Source organism: Narcine bancroftii, chromosome 3, assembly GCF_036971445.1.
Source record: "Narcine bancroftii isolate sNarBan1 chromosome 3, sNarBan1.hap1, whole genome shotgun sequence".
Taxonomy (NCBI): Eukaryota; Metazoa; Chordata; class Chondrichthyes; order Torpediniformes; family Narcinidae; genus Narcine; species Narcine bancroftii.
Genome location: NC_091471.1, coordinates 227,066,395 through 227,088,438, shown reverse-complemented (window position 1 = coordinate 227,088,438; position 22,044 = coordinate 227,066,395). Strand labels below are relative to the sequence as shown.

General features: G+C 47.0%; 1 protein-coding gene and 1 long non-coding RNA gene across 4 annotated transcripts in view; one reads left to right on the top strand and one right to left on the bottom strand.

The window, feature by feature from the left end:
- LOC138758193 (uncharacterized) overlaps positions 1 to 22,044 on the top strand; it is a 41,723-nt gene that overhangs the window by 3,917 nt on the left and 15,762 nt on the right. The gene's annotated exons all lie outside the window — the stretch shown is intronic.
- On the bottom strand, positions 665 to 16,875 carry LOC138758192 (interleukin-8-like). The gene is made up of 4 exons (XM_069926778.1): positions 16,608 to 16,875; positions 7,451 to 7,580; positions 7,205 to 7,284; positions 665 to 1,029 (listed from the first exon to the last, which is right to left on the bottom strand). The coding sequence occupies exons 1-4, from the start codon at positions 16,666 to 16,668 to the stop codon at positions 1,010 to 1,012; spliced, it is 291 nt and encodes a 96-aa protein (XP_069782879.1). The 5' UTR covers positions 16,669 to 16,875; the 3' UTR covers positions 665 to 1,009.

The window sequence follows — 22,044 nt, the reverse complement described above, 5'->3', positions numbered from 1 at the left end:
AGAGGGAAGAAAAGAAAGGTATGAAGAGGTGATGGGGGAAGCAGCAGAATCTAGATGCTGTTGTAACCTTGCACAACCATCTTCAATGGATTAAGAGATTTCAAATATAACTATAGCTATACCTCGACTGACATCAGGGAAGTGGGGACGCAAATCGATTTGGGCGTAAGTCGATCGTCATAGGTGAAATCCAAGCCCCCAACACCTGACCGTGGATCCTCACCCCAGCTGCCTGCTCACCAGAGCTCCCGACTCCCCGACTGCCCACCCATCCAAGATCCCGGTGTCCTGACCACGGATCCTCGGTATCCCATCATATTGGCCCACAGACTCTCTCCTAGCTCCTTGCCACCCGCCCGTCCAAGCACCCCATGCCCCAGCCCATGGATCCTCACCCTGGCTGCCCACCCACTGGAGGTTCCGGTACCCCAACTGGACAATTGCAGGCACTCACCTCTGCCACCCGAACACCAGAGCTCCCAACACCAATCTGACCTTGGCCCCTTGACTTACTGTACAACATAAATTTACAGCGTAAATTTAAAAAAAACATTTTAAGCCTTTATCGTGACCTCAGACGTATCTGCAATCAGATGTTACTCTGTCGAATGTAAGTCGAGGTATTTGTTTCTTTAACAAAAAACGTAGAGAACTACAAATGATATTCCAAAACAATAGCAAATTATATATTTATTGATCAGCTTTGTGGAATCTGGACACACTGACGAGACAGTAAATAAATCTGTGCCAATCCCAATCGTAAGCAAATTCAGTTATAATATAACTTGACAGCAGTATGAGAGGACCCACATGCTATATACTGTGGAAACATTGCATGCATTGCCAAGAAGATTATGTAAAATGCATTTGTAATTGGTTGATGTATTAAAATCATATTGGGGGAATAAGCTCTCAGAAATTTCAGCAAACAGCCAATATCTTTCAACATTGTGATAGCGGAGGTGATCCAGATATGGAACCCGGTTCAATCCATCACTTCGTAGCTCTCTCAGGTCTGTGGTCTGACACCTGAAAAAGCAAGATCCATTTTCAATTTTGTCCAGACTCGATGTCGGAAGTGGGGTGGGGGGGTTATTGGGGGTCTCAACTGCCGTTCGAGAACTCAGCGTGGGAGGGAGTGGGTGCCAAATGGACCTCCTCCGACCAATGCACCATTACATGTTCCCCCCACCCTTTGGCGGTTCAGAGAAATGTGCCTGCTCATAATACGAAACCATGCGATTCATTTTGGTGACACCTCCTCTCAGGGTGTCACCCAGTGTGGTCCGCAGCCCCCTAGTGCTGCGGGTGGCTGGGGGAGGGGGCACGATGATCTGTTTGGCCATGACACCAAGCCTGATTTTGTCCCTCTTATGTACTTCATGACATCTTTGGTTAATACGTTTTGAGGTATGATAAAGCTGAATTTTATGCACGTTTGGAAACATCTAGTGAAGCACATGGCATCATGGAATCATAGAAAGATACAACAGAGAAATCAACCCTTAGAGAGTACCTCATCCATGGTAGCTCTGAAAACTGCCTACGCTAATCCCCTTTGCCTGTATCAGGCATGTGTACCTCTCTGCTCCCTTTCTATCCAAATGCCTGCCCAAGTACATTCTAAATACTGTAATAACCACCTCCTCTACTTCCTCTGACAGTTCATTCCAGACAGTCACCACTCTCTTGGAGAAAGAGCTGCTCCTCAGATTTACATTTCTACTCCCTCACTTTAAACCTGTGCCTTCCAATTATAAACTGGAGAAAGATTCTGACCATCCATGCTCTAAAAGACTTAATAAAGCTGTGAAATGAAGTATTACAGCAATGGCCTCATCCTCGATCCCTACAGCACACTTCTTGGCTACAGATTTCTATCAGAAAACCATCCTTCACCCAGTCAGCTTTGGATCCATTGCAGCAACATGCCTTAGATTCCCAGTGCTGGGCCAGCCTATCATACCAGACCTCTTCAAAGCCTTGCTTTGTCCATGTGGACAAGGTACTGACCTGCCTTCATCCATCTCCTCGGTGCCTCCTCAAAAAAAAAACTTTTTGATGCATAATCTCCCCTGCATATCTCGATGCTAACACCTCATTATCAGTCCGTGCCTTTCCAAGTGAATGTGAACCCTATCCCTGCAGATCTTCTCCAATAACTTCCTTACTACAGTTCACTGTCCTGTATAAAGGGAGAAGACCTGAGAAACTAATGTTTACTATTTTTTATTGTCATGTAATTATACGTTAAAATATAACATACCCTTTTACCACCCCTAACAGTAGGAGAAAGACAAGCTAAAGCGAATCACTCAGTGACCATGGATTCGCCTCCGGACTCTCACAGCCTCCACAGCCGCACAGACTCCTGCTCGATTTCCTCAGCAGCATGATCAGGAAACCTCCAGCGCCTGAGCTCTTTCAGGAGCCCTCAGCACCCTCTCACTCTCTGGCTCGGCACCTGCTCCCCCACCATACGCCGCCACCCACTTTTAATACCCTGATTCAGTAAGAAGAGGGCGGCGCTGGCAGCTACAGGACCAGGGATTGGGACCGGGGTTTGAATCCCACACTGTCTGTAAGGAGTTTGTACGTTCTCCCTGTGCCTGTGTGGGTTTGCCCCAGGAGGGGGGGGGGGGGGGGCTCATTGGGTGGCACAGGCTTGTGGGCTTGTTACCATGCGGTATGTCTAAGTTTTACTTTAAAATTAAAAGGAAAGCTAACTGGGACTAATGAGGTGTCAACGTGGTGAAGCCACCAGGCTGCAATTGTGCACAATAAATGATAAAACAAGCACGCAACAAACAGACCTCCTGACCTCTCCACCAACACGTCAGATCAATAGGCATAACACTGCAAATGCTGGAAATCTGGAAGAAAACTGCAAATGCTGGAGATTTTTTAAGAGGCCAATCAGCACCTGTGAGAACCATTCTAAATGTTTCATGTCAGCTGAAGAGTTATTGATTGAAACTATTATCTCTGTTTTTCTCTCCACTCACATTCTTGAGAATCTCCAGTGTTTTTTTTCGATCAAGATTCAGTTTATTGTCATAGTAATAAAACAGTGTCATATTACATGAAATTTCTTTTTGCCTGCTGCAAGGCAGACAGTTTCACCACTGGTGTTCTATAATCCTGCAACCTCTAGATGTGGTGCTGTGCACCCCCCCCCCCCCACCACTGTCCCACTCCCTCCCGCGTCACTAGCATCTAGGTTGATGCACGCTCGCGACTCTCCACCCGCCCCCGGCCGTGTCACTAGTATGTGTCAAGCGTCAGTAGCGTCTGGTGATGCTTGTCAGAATAAAAAAGAGCACCCTCCTATCCAGCATCGGAGGGATGGCCACAACGACAGGTAGGTTCCTGCTAGCAACTCCCCTGTCGACGTCAGATCCTGCCAGCACCCCCCCCCCATCGCTGACAAGTCGGACCCAGCCCCCAACCCCCCCAACCATTGACAGGTCAGACCCTGCCAGCCCCCTCCCCACACTTCCCCCCCCCATTAACAGGTCAGACTCTGCCAGCACCCTCTCCACCCCTGTCGACAAGTCGGATCCTGCCAGCACACCTCCCCCACCCCCATCGACAGGTCGGACCCTGCCAGCACCCTCTTCACCCCTGTCGACAAGTTGGATCCTGCCAGCACACCCCACCCCCAACCCCCATCAACAGGTCGGACCGTGCCAGCATCCTCCCCACCCCTGTGGACAGGATGGACCCTGCCAGCCTCCTGTCCACTCCTGTCAACAAGTCAGATCCTGCCAGCAATCCCCCCCACCCCCATCGACTAGGTCAGTCCCTCCCCCCCCAACTCGCTAATGCCTCCCCTCTAACATACATTCTGGTGCTGACCTTACAAATTAAGAACCAACATCCTCACTGATGGTCGAGTTAAGCAAGAAAATCCGCAGGGGCTGGGATCTTGTGTAGTACACAAAAGCGCTGGGGAATGTCAGCAAGTCATGTAGCGTGCATGGGAAATAAAAGAAGGTTAACATTTTGGACCTGAGCTCTTTGCCTGCCACATTGACCACCGCCAGTGGGCTGATAACGCCTCAAACCGTGCATCTTGGTGCCTCACAGTTTGGCGGGCAGCAACCTCCTTTGAAGAAGACCGCAGAGCCCACCTCACTGACAAAAGGCAAAGGAGGAAAAACCCAACACCCAACCCCAACCAACCAATTTTCCCCTGCAACCGCTGCAACCGTGTCTGCCTGTCCCGCATCGGACTTGTCAGCCACAAACGAGCCTGCAGCTGACGTGGACTTTTTACCCCCTCCATAAATCTTCGTCCGCGAAGCCAAGCCAAAGCCAAAGAAGATACCTTGTGTTCTTACCAATGGCAGAATTTACTGAGCAATTGCTGAAGAGAAGGCTGAAAATTTTGCAATTTTGATCTGACGAAAGTATCAAGGGGATGTTTTCCTTAATTTCCTCCCCAGATCCCTCGACCATTTGTCAGCAACTTCAGTTCTTTCCACACAATAGCAAGCGATGAAGAACTTGCTTAATAAAAGACCTGTCATGGGACCAGACCCCATCTTGGCAGTAACACTGAAGGCCTGCATTCCAGAACCAGGGGTGTGCCTTGCTAACCTCTTCTAGGGCCATTGCAAATGGCTACCCAACAATAACCCAATAATGGCTATCCAACGATAACCCAATAATGGCTACCCAACAATAACCCAATAATGGCTACCCAACAATAACCCAATAATGAGTGGTACTGTTAGCGTAGCAGTTAGCGCAGTACTGCTACAGCACCAGCAATTTGGACTGGGATTCGAATCCTGCAGTGTCCGTAAGGAGTTTGTACATTCTCCCTGTGTCTGCGTGAGTTTCCTCCAAGTGCTCCGGTTTCCACCCACCCTGCAAAAAGTATCAGAGGTGTAGCTCAATTGGGTGTACAGGTAGTCCCCAACTTACATCTGGAATGGGGACCAAAGAATTGGTCGTATCTCAGAATGGGCACAAGTCAGAATTGTGCCCATGTGCATGGAGTACTGAAGTCTTAAAGTAAACTATTTAATTTAATCTTTTTTTCATCGTCCATTTGATCATAACAACTAAAGTTTCCTGAAATTGTTGATCAACCTTGGTAAACCTTTCCACATTCTGGTCCATGATTACCTTGTTAGTCAGCGTGCTAGAGTCCCATCTGGGCACAGCCATCTTGATTTCTGTGCGCAGGTGCGAGCCTTTGCTTGGCGCCTGCGAGAGCCTTCGGTGGGTTCGTTTATTGGAGTTTGGTTGGTGCATGCATGAGAGTTAAGCGCGCTGACAATATTGAATTTGCATCCTTAACTCTTGCGTGTGCACCATCCGAACTCCAATAATCAAATCCACCATGTGTGCACCTACCGAAGACTCACCCGTTCGCAAGGAAATCAAGATGGCTGCGCCCAGCCCCGGGACTGCGGGACGCTGACTAACAAGGTAGGTATGCACATTTTGACTCTTACATGCCCTGTATCCCTGTTATAGTTTGTGAAATAAACATAAACCGCATAAATTTTATATTTTTTCATATCATTTTTTTTAAATTCAGTTGATTGTGTGGATCATTGTAAAGTCGGATAGGTCGTACGTTGGGGACAACCTGTAATTGGGTGGCATGGGCTTGTGGGCCAAAAGGACCTGTTACCGTGCTGCATGTCTAACTTTAAAATTTAAATTAGGGAAATTGCCTAAATATTCCCATTCCAGAAAAGGTAGGGCAGAACTAATTAATCCACTGTTTATTATCAGCGGTGTGGTAAGGTGTCATTGACAAGTGGTGTGCACATGAATAATCTGAATACTGACACTGAGTTTGATATTAACCGTGACAATATACCTCCGTGGCACGGTTAGCGTAGCGGTTAGTGCAACGCTGCTGCAGCACCAGCGATCAGGACCAAGGCTTGAATCCCGTGTTGCCTGTCAGAAGTTTGTACATTCTCCCCGCGTCTGCATGGGTTTCCTCTGTGGGCTCCGGTTTCCTCCCACTGTTCAAAGTGTACACGGGGTTGCGGGTCAATTGAGTGTAATTGGGGCAAGAGGGCCTGTTACGGCGCTGTGTGTCCACAATTTAAATTTCAATCTCGAACCCCTCATATTTGCCTTGGTCCAAAATTGCACCAATAAGCTAAATTTCAGAAATGAGATGACACTGTCTGACCTTGATGTCACAATAACATTTGGCTGAACATGGTATTAAGAAGCACTGGCAATACAAAGGCAATGAACATCATAGAGAAGCACTTCTACCTATGTATGGGCTCATAAATGTACAAAGTGAGAGAATCCGGTTGTTAGAGGGGTGTCATCACCCCAGATCAGCTCATAACTCTGCCTGGAGCTGTTTTATCTGTGATATCAGAAGTGGAGATGTTTCTTAATGATTGCATTTGGAATTCTTCAGAAAATTAAAGCAAACACTACTACTGCATGCAGTAAGACTTGAACAATATTTATGTGTGAGAATTGACCTTAGCTCCACGCAATCGAAAGATAATGATCAGAAATAATTGAACTTCCTACCCTTGGTGTTCCATGGCAGTGCTATTCCTGTGATAAAAGTCTTTGGGTGGGGAGGGGGGGTGGGGGGAGTGGTGAGAGGGTGATAGCCATCTTTAGCCAGAAATTGAACTGGATTAGCTAAATAAATACAGTGGCTAAAATAATGGATTTGATGCTGGCTGCCCTGTATTGTGTAACTCTCCACAAAAGGTGGTCACCATCGTTCGGCACAAGAGCACGACTCTCCATTTGCCTGCAAATGGGAGCTCCTGCAACACTCAAAGAGCTCCACACCATCCACAACAAAGCAGGTAATTTGGCTGGTATGCCGTTCACCGTGCGTTACCTGCCCGCTATGATGCCCTGCAGTGGGTGCCATTAGAAAAAAATGCACCTGCTCACTGACAACAATCTGATGGCATCTTCCGAAGCTGCAAGTTCTCCACCGAGGACAATACAAGCAGGTGAATGGGGAGATGCCATCATCTGCAGCTTCCTCGCCATGTCCAATGGTTACTTCATCCTAGGACTTCCAAGCCCACAGCAGAGGTAGGAAGACCTTGACCTGAGGACAGCGACCATTTAAGAAGGCTCACTTCCATCTTCCCAAGGGACAATTCAGGCTGGTGAATGAATATAGGCCTTGCCAGTCACCCCCAAATCCAGAAGAACCAGTAAAATCGAGCAGAATACCAACGTTTGTTGACTTTAAAGAGGATCTTGACCCATTTGGCATTGGGATCCACACAGATCTTTTTTCCATTTTTCAGACGGACACTATAAAAAGAAAGTGAATATTAAAGTTTAATCAGTGGATGGGCAAGCATTTAGAAATAAATCTTTTAGGTCTGAGGTAGATTGATTAGCATGAAGGACAGATTAGTAAATGGAAATCACAAAAGGGAGTTTATTCCTTTGGTTTAAATTTAATGCAAGGACTCACATTATCTCAGGTCTCTCACAGTTAAATCCTCTCGGAATATATCTCACACCCCACATGCTCTTCAGGTTAATAAATTCACTGGTAAACTGGATGCATCTACAACGTCCTTCGAATGCAATGATTGGAATACCTGTGAATAAATATTGAGGCTGTGTTTCAGATGAATTATACTCAGTTCGCTCGTTAAATAATGATAACACTGGACATGGAAGATTTTGTTTCCTGAACAATTTTAGTTGTATTTATAGATTTTGGGCTACTGATCACAAAAAAAAAGTCACCTTAATGCTTTCCTTTCACGTACATTTTTATACATAACCTATTTTTGTGATTTCCTGTCCCACCCTGGCCACCCGCAGATTGGAGGAGCACCCCCTCATTTTTCGTCGGGGCACACTCCAACTCCAGGGCATGATCATTGAGTTCACTGCATTCCACTAATCAGGTTGCCTTTCCCGCCTTCCCCCCTTTAGTTATTCCAGTTCCTACTTCCTTTCTCTCTCCACCTAGTTTAGACTCCTCCCCCCGCTTCCTATGGCATCCCCTCCCTCCATCTATCATCTCCAACCCTCACCACCAACCCCCTGCCCCTTCCCCCCTTTTGTTCGCACATCTCTCATGTTCCCCCACACCTGGATGAAGGGCTCAAGCCCGAAACATTGGTGATAGATCTTCACCTTTGCTACATAAAGGCACTGTCTGACCTGCTGAACTTCTCCAGCATTTGCTTGTTTTTTCACTTAACCACAGGGTCGACCGAATCCTGGTTTACCTCCTGTCACATATTAAGTCAACTTCAAGTATACAAAACCATGAAGTGCCACATGTCATTGAAAATTTGTTTTCTGCGTTTGCACTTGGACGTCTTCCCTGTTGATCTTGGTGCAGTCAGTGGTGAACATGGTGAAAGGTTTCACCAAGACATTCCGACCATGGAAAAGCAGTATCAGGGCAACTGGAATCCATCAATGCTGGCCAATTATTGTTGGACACTGACATGAAGGGCATCAGCTGTCGAGTACAAACGAAAATCAATGGCAAAACATTTTTAGGTCAGTTGAATTAATGCAATGTGTCAGCATCATTGTGCGATTAAACCTGCTAAATTCAAAAATAGTTAATTTCATGTTTCTGCAACTTTCCACGTGATACAGCAAATCTGAAATGATCTTTGTGTTCAGCTTGAAGATGTCCATCTTAATCACAATTTATTTTTGAGGGAAATTTCAGTGTTCAGTACACCTGGAAAATTGATGAAGGAAATGCTGTGAATGTTGTCTATATGGACTTTTAGTAAGGACTCAGACAAGGTTCCACACTGGAGGTTAATTAGGAAGGTTCAGATACTAGATATTCATGGGGTGGTAGTCAAATGGATTTGACATTGGCAACATGGAAGAAGCCAGAGGGTAGTGGTAGATGATTGCTACTCAGACTGGAGGCCTGTGACTAGTGGTGTGCCTTAGGGATCAATGCTGGGACGATTGTTGTTTGTCATCTATACCAATGATCTGGATGATAACATGGTAAATTAGATCAGCAGGTTTGCAGATGACACTAAGTTGAGAGGCGTTGTGGAGAGCGGAGAAGGTTTTCAAAGCTTGCAGAGGGATCTGGACCAGCTGGAAAAATGGGCTGAGAAATGACAGATGGAATTTAATGCAGATGAGTGTGAGGTGTTGCATTTTGGAAGGACAAAGCAAGAAAGGACATCCACGGTAAATGGTCGGGCACTGGGGAGTGTGGTAAAACAGAAGGATCTGGGAACACAGATGCATAAATCCCTTCAAATGGCATCTCAGGTAGATAGGGTTATAAGGAGAGCTTTTGGCATATTGTCCTTCATAATTCAAAGTATTGAGTATGGGAGTTAGGATGTTATAAAATTGTATAAGACACTGGTGAGGCCAAATCTGGAATACTGCATGCAGGAAAGGTAAAGATATCAGTAAGATTGAAAGAGAGCAGAGAAGATTTACTAGAATGACGCCCGAACTTCAGGAACTGAATCATAAGGATGTGTTAAACAGGTTAGGAATTTATTCCCTGGAGCATAGAAGAATGAAGGGAGATTTGATAGAAGTATTTTAAATTATGAGGAATCTAGGTAGTTAAATGTAGGTCAGCTTTTTCCACTGAGCACAGGCAAAATACAAACCAGAGGACATGGGTTAAGGGTGAGAGGGGAAAGATTTAGAGGGAACATTAATGGGAACTTCTTTGCACAGTGAGTGGTGAGAGTATGGAATGAACTGCCAGCTGAAGTGGTGAATGCAGGTTTAATTTTAATTTTTAAGAAGAATTTCGACAGCTACATGGATTGGAGGATTACATTTCAGCATCAACTAGAAGGCCTGAAGGATCTGTTTCTGTGCTGTATTGATCTATGGTTCTACAGTCTCCTCATCATTTTGTTTACCTCAATTCTGCATCCCCACCCCCTCAGTCTCCTTTGCTCAAGGTAAAAAGATCCAGCTTATTGAGCCTCTCCTTATAACCAAAATAATCCATCTTGGGCAACATCCAGGTAAGCCTCCTCTGCAGTGCAATTACATCCTACTATAATTCTACCTATAGTATAATGAAGTACTCCAGCTATAGGCTAATCAATGTTTCATACAGTTATGCTCGCTCTTCTATAATCTATGCCCTGGCGAGTGAAGGCATGTCATTTATGCCTTCTCCACTACCACTCTCAGGGATACTCCAGTGTCCCTTTGTTCTTTAATTCTCTGTAAGGCCCTGCTATTAATGTTTATAACCTAACCTTATTAGTCTTGAAAAAATTCATTATCTCACACACATCTACAAGATTATGAGAGCTAGAGATAAGGAAGACAGCACTTTTTTCCCACATAGGGTGGGAGTAGCAAACACCAGAGGATGTCTGTACAAAGTGAAGGAAAGATAGTTTAGGGGAGAGGGAGACATCAGGTACACAAAGAGTTGTGAGTACCTGGAATGCATTACCGGAGGTGGTGGTGGAGGCTGGAACAACAGAGGCATTTAAGAGACATGCACATGGACAAAATAAAAATGGAGCTATGGAGGGTTTAGATTTTTTTAGTTGGCATACCATTGTGGGTCAAAGGCCTGTACTGTGCTGTAAGGTTCTATACTAACATTAAAATCTATCGGCCATAAATCTACCCGAAATGATCAATTTTATCGTGTAGCCTGTGATGATCCTCCTCATTGCAAACAGCAACGCCACTTTTCACATCATCTGTAAACTTAGTGCATTGATGTTCAGATCAACTAGATCACACAGGTCAAACTCAGGCCCGCGGGCCAAATTTGGCCCGTGATATAATTATATTTGGCCCGCAAGATCATATCAAATATGTATTAGAGCTGGCCCGCTGGCCGCCGGGCCAGTATAGCGCATGCACAGCTAATACTACAAATCCCAGAATGCTTTGCAAATGCGTTGGCGCCGGCCCGTCAGCCCGCTAATTGCCCCCACCTCCTCTCTCTACTTTCATTAGCATCTGCGACCTGTCGCCCAACTCACGTGTAATAAACCCCTTACGGAAAATGGCCAAACGAAAGACAGAAAACAGGACCTTTCAACACAGGTGGGAGACGGACTATATGTTCATCATTTTAAAAGACAAACCTGCTTGTCATTGAAGCAAGTAGTTATTTTTTTGACTTGTTGGCTTAAAGGCTATAGAGAAATATTATTTATTGAATATTTTATTTCTCATTTGTTAATGCTTCTTCTGGAAAGAGTTTAACCAAAACTATTATTAAACATTTATTTAATAAGAAAAAGTTTAACATTACATATGTTGAAAGAAGAGAAAACATGCAGATGTTGTTGAAAATTTTCAATAAATATTTAGTTTGGCCCACGACTTAGTCCAAGTTTTTAATTTTGGCCCTCTGTGAATTTGAGTTTGACACCCCTGAACTATATATGCTGTGGTGCGCTATTAGACAGAATCAGACACACACAAGGTAAAGACCGTACAACAGGCTTTAATCGATAAAGGCATCCACAGAGCCGGGCTGGCTGTGGCTGCAGCAACTCTGAGTGAGTCTTCGGAGGGCTGGCTCAGGCTTAAATCCCAGAGGTTGATTGACAGCCGGCCAGGTGTTGTCCTGTCCCCCATACTCACCTGCAGATTCAGAGATTGCCTCCTGCAGTAGGCCGGTGGTGTACCACTACACACACACACACACACACACACACACACACACACACACACACACACACACACACACACACACACACACAAACACACACACACATACACACACAAACACACACACACACACACACACACACACATAAACAGCGTATGATACGCCACTGTTTCTTGGCTTCCAGTCAACTCTACCATCACCCTCTGCCACTTATTATCAAAAGAATAATGGATGCAGCTTGCTACTCCCTCAATCTCATTGAGTCCAACCTTTGGACTCGTTGGAAATCTTGTTACAGGCCACACTGAAACCCTTGTAAATTGCATCAGCCACTCTACCTTTATTGCTGAAAAAAATTTGATCAAATTGGTGAAACAGAATCTCCCATGAACAAAATCATGTTTTGACTAATTGCCTCTCAAAGTGTAGATTGATCCTGATCCACAGATTTTTTTTTCATCATTTACCCCACTTAACCAAGGGTGTTCCAAGAGTTGCAAATGACAATGAATAAAACAGCATTGAAACAAACAGAATTAATGAATGGAAGACAAATAAAATTGTGGATGATGGAACCTGAAACAAAAACTTCCGAAGAATTTAAGGTAATAAAACACAATTCTTGTTTTATAGTTTGCCGTAAGGCAGACAAATTCACCATCAGCAGATATTGCTAGGCGCCTACAGTCAGAGAAAGAGAAGTAAAGAGAGACCCTGGACTCGATTCCAGTGATCCTGCTGCCTCTGCAGCCACACAGAGTCCAGTCCAAACCATGGACGACCTGAACTCCAGATCCGAACCTCTGACACGATCACGAAGCCTTCCGTGCCTTCAGTGGTTCACGATACCTGATACCCATTTGGACAGCCTCAAGACAGTCTCCAGCAGTCCACAGCCTGGTGTGAGTCCTTTGGCCGCAGTCACCACTGCATGGGTTCCTTGTTTTAGGTCACCAACACCCCGCCACCTGTGTGTTATTCAGCTGCATAGCCCCTTCCTGCTCCACCGCCATGATCACCGTCTGGTAGCGTCGACTCCTCTGCTTCTCCTTCTCAAAGAGGAGTGGTCCCTCCACTTTCTGGTGCCCTGCACCAGTCCTCTGCTTCCCCAGGGTCTGCAACAGCTCGAGGCCACAATCAGCGCCACCATCTTGTGCCCAGACCCCGTGGTTGCAAGATTTTAAAATAAACCACCGTTAGCTCTTTTAACAGAGTGCTTGACACAAGTAAAGAGCTGTCGTTAGTTGAACTGGTCGGTAAAACCTTGCAGAGCAGCATTCTGTCTCCCTTCCCTGTTCTCTGCACATCCGCACCGATGGCAACTCTGCCGTTGCCACAGCTCTGACAGTGCCGGAGGTGACCAAGATGGGACTGAGGTGAGGATATGATAAAAGCAACTTTAAATTTCATACTGGCCCATCAAATAATATAATTAAAACATGTGTGGTGGTACACCACCAGCCTACTGCAGGGGGAAACCTCTGTACCTGCAGGAGTGTAAGGAGACAGGACAACACCTGGCTGGCTGCCAATCAGTCGGCCTGAATGGATCAAGCCCCACCCGGTTGGGTGTCAATCACCCTGTAGGCCATAAGCCTATACCGGCCTCCCGAGGCCTCACACTGAGTTGCTGCAGCCACAGCCAGCCTGGCTCTGTGGAGGTTTTTGTGGATTAAAGCCTGCTCAAGGCTTTTATTAACTAAAAGACTGAAACATATCACATGTAGGTCAACCAGTCCAGAATGACCTGGTCTGTCTAGGAGCAATCCTTTAAGACCTGCCAGTAGGCGTTGCTACACTCTCAGCCAATCATAGTCATCCTACACTACAATCTGTACATACACACATTAGTAATAGAATCTGTACTATCACGTTCACCCCTTCTTTGAGAACTGACCCCGGGAGCGCTATAAAAAAATAAAAAGAATAAAAGAGCCCGGTGGAGGTCAGGGGGCCTGACTATCCGGCGTGACCGCCGTGGTGCCAGGATTGGGGTCACTGGAGTCGTGTCACCGGCAGGCTGGTCGGCTGCAGCCATTGCTTCGCTCAATTCCCCAACGGCGTTGTCGACAGTCTGGCCTGAGCTGGTGGGGTGGTGCTGGTCTCTCTGTTCAAGCACATGACCTAGGGTTGAAGGATTTGGGGGAGGTTGGGTTGGAAGCACTGCTGTGCCTGATCTGGCTTGGGCTAGGTCCCTTACCAAGACTGTGTCCTCCCGCCCGTCCGGGTACTCAACGTAGGCATAATGCGGGTTCTCATGGAGCAGAGTCACTCAGTCAACCAAGGGGTCGTTCTTTGAGTACCAGACGTGGCGTTGTAGGATGACCGGCCCGAGAACCATGAGCCACGCCGGTATGGTTGTTCCCAATTCAGATTTAATCGGGGAAGAGAACATCCTTTCATGGGGGGTGGTATTGGTCGCGGTGCATAGGAGGGAGCGGATGGAGTGTAGGGCACTAGTGAGCATATCCTGCCAGCGAGAGGTAGGGAGACCTTTGGACCGGAGTGCAAGCATAACCGCTTTCCAGGCAGTAGCATTCTCTCTTTCAACTTGCTCATTACCGCGTGCGTTATAGCTGGTGGTCCTGCTTGAAGCAATACTACGCTCCAGAAGGTACTGCCGCAGCTCTGTGATCATAAACGAGGACCCCCTGTCACTGTGGATGTAACTGGGGTACCCGAAGATGGCGAAGATACTGTGCAGAGCCTCTATATGAGACAGTCATGTCCGAGCAGGGCACAACGAATGTGAAGTGGGAGTACTCATCGATGGCCGTAAGGATGTAGGTATTATGGTTGGTTGACTGTAGGGGCCCCTTGAAGTCCACGTTGAGACGCTCCAAGGGGCGGGTGGCTTTGATGATGTGGGTGTTCTCCGGACAAAAGAAGTGGGGCTTGCACTCAGCGCACACCGGGCAGGCTCGGGTCATGGAACGAATCTCCTCGGCCGTGTAGGGCAGGTTGCGAGCTTTGACAAAGTGCGTAAACCTAGTGACCCCTGGATGACAGAGCTCCTTGTGGAGTCTTTGCAGTCAGTCCAGTTGTATGTTGGCGCAAGTCCCCCTGGAGAGCGCACCTGGCGGGTCGTTGAGTTTACCAGGCAGATACAGTATGTCATAATTAAAGGTGGAGAGCTGGATTCTCCACCTGGCAATTTTGTCATTCTTGATCTTACCTCATTGGGTGCTGCTAAAGCTGATAACTGAGTTTAAGTTTGGAAAATCATAAATAAAATATTAAAAAATAGAGATGGAGGGAATGAGAGGTAGTGCAGATGTAGGCAGGGAGGGAGGGATTGGAACAGGGGAGAAAAGGTAGAGTCGAGGTAATATGATACATATTCAATGGGGTAAGTGCAAGCAGAAATTATGGGTCTGCCCGGATGGTTGGGTTTGTGATTCTCCGGTAAAAGGTAGGACCGGGAATTGTGAAGTTGGGAAACAATACATGTTGAGGCCTTGCGAGGGAGATGGCCAAAAGTGATGAGGTTGGAGATATGAGCTATGGTGGGGTCCTGTGTAGGGGTAAGTAGGAGGAGATGTCTGTAAGCTGTCATCTGGCCTCAGCAAGGTAGAGATCAGTGCACCAGACCATAGAAGCACCACCCTTGTCTGCAGGTTTGATAATGAGGTTGGGATTGTTGTGGGAAGAGTGGAGGGGAGAGTGTTCAGAGGGCATAGATTAGAGTGAGTGAGGGGAGAGGTGAAGTTGAGATGGTTGATGTCTCGGTGACATTTTTTTTTAAAGATTCCAAGCAGGCAGCTGGCCAGGGCGAGATGCCCATGAGGAGAAAGGCATAAAGTGGGAGAACGGGTCCTGGATTGGGGGTGGAGATTCACAGTTGATGGAAGAAGAGTGCACAGAACTCATTAAGGTGTGGGCAGAGGGGGACGAAGATAAGACCTCAGCTGAGGACCAAGTGTTCCTTCACAGAGAGGGGAAGGTCTGAGGGGATGGTAAAGATGGTAGACAGTAAAGAACAAGCAGGGGTCAGAGTGGGAGTCGGTGTGGTGGAGGGTATTGGAGAGAGGTGAAGTTTTAGAGAGAGCAGAGGGTCGAGATGGAAGTTAGCGGAAGTCAGAGGGTGGAGGTGATTTGGGTGGTCCGACGAGGTGGGTAGAGGGTAGGGAAGTTCAGAGATGGGGTGTAGGAGAGGTCAGAAAGGGGGAGAGGGAGGGTGGTGGAGGTCACAGGAGGGTGGTTTGGGGACGTCAAGGGAGGGAGGTGAAGAGTAGGGGGTCACTGAATGGAAGGGGGTGATGAGAGGGTCTAAGGGTTGGGGGTTTGAAAGGAGCTCAGAGCAGGAGATGGGGATAGAGGTGTAAGGGGTAGGGGTGGTAGTAGCAGGACATGAGCTTGTGGGATCCAGCATCGAGATCGGGATTGTGGTGAGTGTCTCTGTCATCGGGAGCCATACAGTGAGAGTTGGCATTGGAAGTTCTGGCCTGAGGGTGGCCAGGCTTCAGGTGAGAGCCGGCATGGGAGTAACAGGGTAGCTTGAAAAAAAATCACATTTTTTCCAGTTCACCAAACTGGCGCGCACTGCTTTATTTTTTTTTAACCTCTGACCGAGGATGAACTTCTTTCGTCAAATCGTGAATCTACTCAGAAATTCACTCCTTAGAAATCAATAGTTGCACAATTGTTGGTTACATTCAAGGCAGAGATTTAAGCATCTGAACAGCCGAGCTGGTCTTCTACATTAGTCAAGGAGTTAGTCCATGACAACTAAAAAAAGAAGGGGAGAATTTCCACATGCATCATTTAGTTCATCAATTCCAGTTGCCATTGAGCTTTGGGCTGAATGGGATTAAATTGATTCAGCCTGCTGCCATAATGTGTCATTGCTATGTACAGTGCATACTTCAGCCAAAAGTTATTTTCTTATGGTATTTTTTTTCCATAAAAATGCGGATCGTACCAAGATAAACTTGGAGTCAAATCACTGAGATACAGTTACTTTTTTGCCACACTGCAGAACAATGAGAAATAAAACATAACATACCCCGAGCAGCAAAGGCCTGCAGAAGCAGGATCAGAATTGTCATGGTAGATGCACAGTTCATTTTCGAATTGGCCTGCTGACTTGATCTCTACTGAAAAGCCCTCTGTTTACCACTGCTGGTCTCCGTGGCTGACGTCTGACTGGAGGGTGCTCCACTGAAATCCTATTTATTCAGCTCTTCCACTTTCAGTTTGCCCGACTTTCCAAAGATGAACATTGTCAAAGAGGGGAAAATCCTAAGGAACTTCCCAACCCTGAGTAAAGGAATCTTTAAAGTTGTCTGTCGTTAATGGATAAATAACCACAGGAAGATATCAACATCACTCCAATTGGCCAAGGGATCTTAAACAATGCAACAATTTTGAGAAGCACTTTAGCTGTTTGCGTAGCCGGACCCATTATTTTATGCAGGTGTCTAGCTCCTTTTGTTATTGTGCCTTGACGAAGCAATCGGGCCCGAAACGTTGGTTATGCTCCTTTATATCTGCTACATAAAGAATGCTGTGTGACTTGCTGAGTTTCTCCAGCATTTCAGTGTAAGGTACTCCAGGAATCACTGGCTAATCCAACACTACACCATTGAACCTTCCATGATGCTTTGAGATCTTTCCCCGCCTGTGCTCACAAGATCCATACACAACCGATGGGATATTGATATCCTTTGCATTTACAGTTCCCTCCGTAATGTTTGAGGCAAAAACACTTCTTTTTTTCTTTATTTTACCCTGCGTTTTGAATTTGTTATCAAACAATTCACATGTGATTAAAATGCATATTCTTGATTACATTTGTGTATATTTTGGTTTGACCATGTAGAGATTACAGCACTTTTTATACCAAGTCCCCTCATTTCAGGGCGCCATAACATTTGGGAATAGCAATGCTATGTCTATTAAAGGAGTCATGTCCCTTGCTGCAGTGAACTGGGTCCCGATGGCCGGCTCCACCCCCATCTGTTCACACATAAAACCTGGTCTCCTGCCTAAACCCAGAATCCTTCCAAAGACTACTGTGAGACCCTACCCATAGATATAAGCTCATAAAAGCATTGGCTCTCCCGCCAATCATGAGAGCCTTTATTCGAGCTACACTTGCATTCATTCATTGATGCTTGAAGCCTGTGATTTATAGACATTGAGGGGCGGATCTAAGGTATGACAGGCATGGCATATGCCCAGGGCACCACTTGAAGGGAGGGATGCCACTTGAAGGGAAGCCCCCCCACACCCACCATGCTCAGTGCCGCCGCCGCCACCCATCATACAAGGAACACTCTCCCATTTCTTCTACGCTTGGTGCACTCATCCCCCTTCGTCGTCCTACCGTTCTCACTCAATTATACAATGCTAAATTCAACATCAAGGCCAGCTCTCGTGATACCTCCTTGTCGCCGTTCATTTTGATGCATTGGCCACCCCTGCCATAGGTGGTATTTTGCGAAGATACATCCCTGGACATCACCAGATGCTGATTATCTTCTCTGGTAATGCTCTTCCAGGACTTTACTGCAGCCATCTTCAGCTCCTGCTTGTTTCAGGGGGCTTGCCATGCTGAGGTTTTCTCTTCAGTATATGGAAGGCCTGCTCAATTGGATTTAGATCGGGTGACTGATGGCCATTCAATAATTTTCCAGTTTTTAGCTTTGAAAAACTCCTTTGTTGCTTGAGCAATATGTTTGGGATCATTGTCTTGCTGTGGGATGAAGCGCCGTCCAATGAGTTTGGAGGCATTTGCTTTAACTTGAGCAGATACTATGTTTCTATACACCAATTTGCTGCTGCCATCAGCATTTTCCTCGTCTATGAAGATAAGTGCGCCAGTACCTGTGGCAGCCATACATGCCCAGGCCATAACACCCCCACCACCATGTTTCACAGATGAGGTGCCATGCTTTGGATCTTGGGCAGTTGCTTTATGTCTCCACACTTTGCTCTGATACAGGTTCATCTTGGACTCATCTGTCCTCAAGACCTATTTCTAGAATTCTGCAGGCTCTTTCAAATAGTTCTTGGCAAACTGTAATCTGGCCATCCTGTTTCTGTGGCATCTTGCAGTTTTTCAGTTCATGAAGTCTTCTGCGAACAATAGACATTTGACACATCCACACCAGGCGTATGGGGATTTTTCTTCATTGTGAAGAGAATTCTCCTGTCATCAGATAACTATCTTAAAGAAATGAGCAGACCAACTTATAGTGTGCTTCAAGATTTGATAACTGATGATCATTTGAGCCTTTAAGCTTGAACAGATTCTCCAGCATCAAGCGCTCATTATGTTTGCTGTGTATGAAGTGACGAAATTTCAGCTTCAAGTGCCTTCTGGAGCTGACTCAAGTTTCACTTTCCAGATGCACATACCAGCAGAGGCTGCAGTCATGTTTACTTCTCCAATTGGCAAAGGAAATTCCAGTGTCAGATGACAGTGTGTGGGTGCGAGCCCATGAGAATTCCAGGAAATCAGTTTGCTTTACACTCCCGAGACAAAGGAGACTCTGGACGTTGGAATCTGTAGTCAAGCGCAATCTTCAGATTTTGTTTCGATTGTTTTGCATTCCAATTGGTTTTCTGGTCCATAATCAAGGTTGGCTCCAATTTGCCTATCAAATTAAATGCTAGTTATAAAAGAGAAATGTAATATTCTGCAAATTTGCCTTTAAACTGCCACAAGGTAGACAGAGATGCACAATTGGCATAAGCATTGCTCAGCGCCCTTACTCTCAAAGAGCAAGAAGCAAAAGAGAATCCGTCGGAGGCACCGGGTGTCCCTGGATTTGTCTTCCCTGCTCCCGCACCCTCTGCAGATGAATAAGGGCTCCAGATAAGTTCAAACCATCGGGCCCCAGATCCAAACCTGCAACAACGATGAAGAAGCCATCAGCTTCACTGTTGATCCGCTGATTACTGTCAACATATTTGTTCCTGTGCATTTCTTCTCCTTGATCTTTGATTTCATGTAAATGGGTAAAATAGGATATGTCCCCACACATCTTGCTGACCCCATTGTATACCTTCACCAGGTTTGTCCCTGGTTCACCAATAAATGGTCAGAGAGCAATAACTAATAAAAATCTTCCCAGCTTAACTGTTAATAATATTTTGCATGTTTAATTTTTTTTTCTCCTGCTGAAAAGCACAAGTGTTATGGCAGATACTGAGTGCAGTGCAGTGAGGTAGCAGCAAGCAAGCTCAAAACTCAAAAGGCTTTATTCCAGTAAAAGTTTGAACGCCAGTTCATGCCTTGGTGGCTCCCGTGTGATTGAACAGGTGGGGCCGGCTCAGGTTTCTATTCGGATCGGCTGATTGACAGCCGGCCATGTGGAGTCAGCCCCATAGGTGGTCTTCCTGCAGATACAGAGATCGCCCCCTGCAGTAGGCTGGTGGTCATATCATCACATTTACCCCCCTTCTTAAAATTGTCCTGGGGTGGGGAGGAGGGGGAAATTTACAAATTTAGATAGGGTTGGCTTCTGGTCAAAGGTCGGCGAGGGTGTGGTTGCTGCCTGAGAGCTGGCTGGCTGGGTCCAGCATAGCCGTGGCGGACGTTGGTGTGGGCAGTGTGTTGTCTACCTGCATGTCTGTCCATGGAGTGGGTGGGGGAGTGGCCGGGTAGGTGTGGTCTGACAGAAGTGGGGTTTTCTGGAGGAGGGGGAGGAAGTATTTTAGCCCCTGGATCCTGGATGGGCCAAGGGTACCCATGGTGGAGATGTTGGGTCGGGAGGTGGTGCCCCTGCTGGTGCCAGATCCCTGGTTGAGACGGTGTCACCACAGCCACTGAGGTACCTGATGTAGGAGTAGTTGTGGTTGGCATGGAGGAGGAGCACCTGCTCAACCAGCGGATCAGCCTTATGGGCCTGCAAGTGTTCGCGTAGGAGCACCGGTCCCAGAGATATGAGCCAAGCTGGGAGTGAAATCCCAGTCGCCGATTTCCTGGGGAATAAGAAAATGCGCTCGTGAGGGGTTGATGGGTAGCCATGCACGAGCGAACTAATGGCATAGAGTGCCTTGGGGAGGGCCTCTTGCCAGTAGTCGATGGACCAGCCTTTGGACCTCAGACCTCAGGGCCAGAAGGACTGCCTTCCAGATCATCCCATTTTCGCACTCCACCCCTCGGGTTGTAGCTAGTTGTGCCACTAGTCATGATGCCTTGCACTACCAGGTACTAACGCAGCTCCTCACTCATGAAGCCGGACCCTCAATCACTGTGGATGAATGCCAGGTATCCGAAAATGGTGAAGATCTGCGTCAGAGCCCTGATAACTGTGGCTGTGGAGGTATCAGGACAAGGGATAGCGAAGGGAAAATGGGAATATTCGTCTACAGCCGCAAGGAAGTAGACGTTCTTGTTCGTGGAAGGCAGGGGGCCCTTGAATATAATGCTAAGCTGTTCGAATGGCCGAGTGGCCTTGACAACGTGGGCCTGTGGTGGGCAGAAGAAGCATGGTATGCACTCCACACAGACTCTGCATGACTCGATCATGGTCCGGACTTCTTGTACGGTGAAGGGGAGGTTGCGGGACTTGAAATGGTGCAGGTGCGTGACGCCCGGGTGACAAAGGGAGTCATGCAGTGCCTGCAGTTGGTCATGCAGTGTTGTTGAACTTCCCTAGTCTGTACTGGATGTCATAGCTGTACGTGGTCAGCTCGACTTTCCAGTGCAAGATCTTATCATTCTTGATCTTGCCCTTATGAGGTGTTGCTGAACATGAAAGCCACTGTGCGTTGGTTGGTGAGGATGGTAAACTTCCTGCCAGCCAGGTAGTGGTGCCAGTGGTGGACCGCTTCCATGATCGCCTGGGCTTCCTTTTCAATGGCAGAGTGTCCAAGCTTGGAACCGTGAGGGTCCGGAAGAAAAAGGCCATGGGTTGACCCCTTTGGTTAAGGGTGGCTGCGAGGGCAACATCAGAGCCATTGCACCTGGAATGGGGTGTCTTCATCCACGGGATGCATCATGGCATCGGTGATGTCCTGCCTGATGTGAGCGAAAGCTGCTTGCGCCTCACGGGGGAGAGAAAAGGTGGTGGCTTGGGCCAGTGGGCGGACCTTGTCCGAGAAGTAGGGGACCCATTGGGAGTAATAGGAGAAAAACCCAAGGCACCTGCAGAGGGCCTTGAGCGTGTGGGGAAGGGGCAGTTCCATTAGTAGATGCATGCATTCTGGATCAGGACCAACAACACCATGTTCCACGATGTACCCTAGGATAGTGAGGCGGGTGGTGCTGAACAAGCACTACTCATTGTTATGAAGTTCAGCTCCTCGGCCATCCGGAGAAATCTCTCCTGGTTGTCATCGTGGTTCTGCTAGTCGTGGCCGCAGATGTTGACATTGTCCAAGTACGGGAAGGTCGCCCTTAGCTTGTGCCAGTCTACCATGCAATTCATCTTCCGCTGAAAGACAGAGACCCCATTAGTGACCCGAAACGGAACCCGGCGGAACTGGTA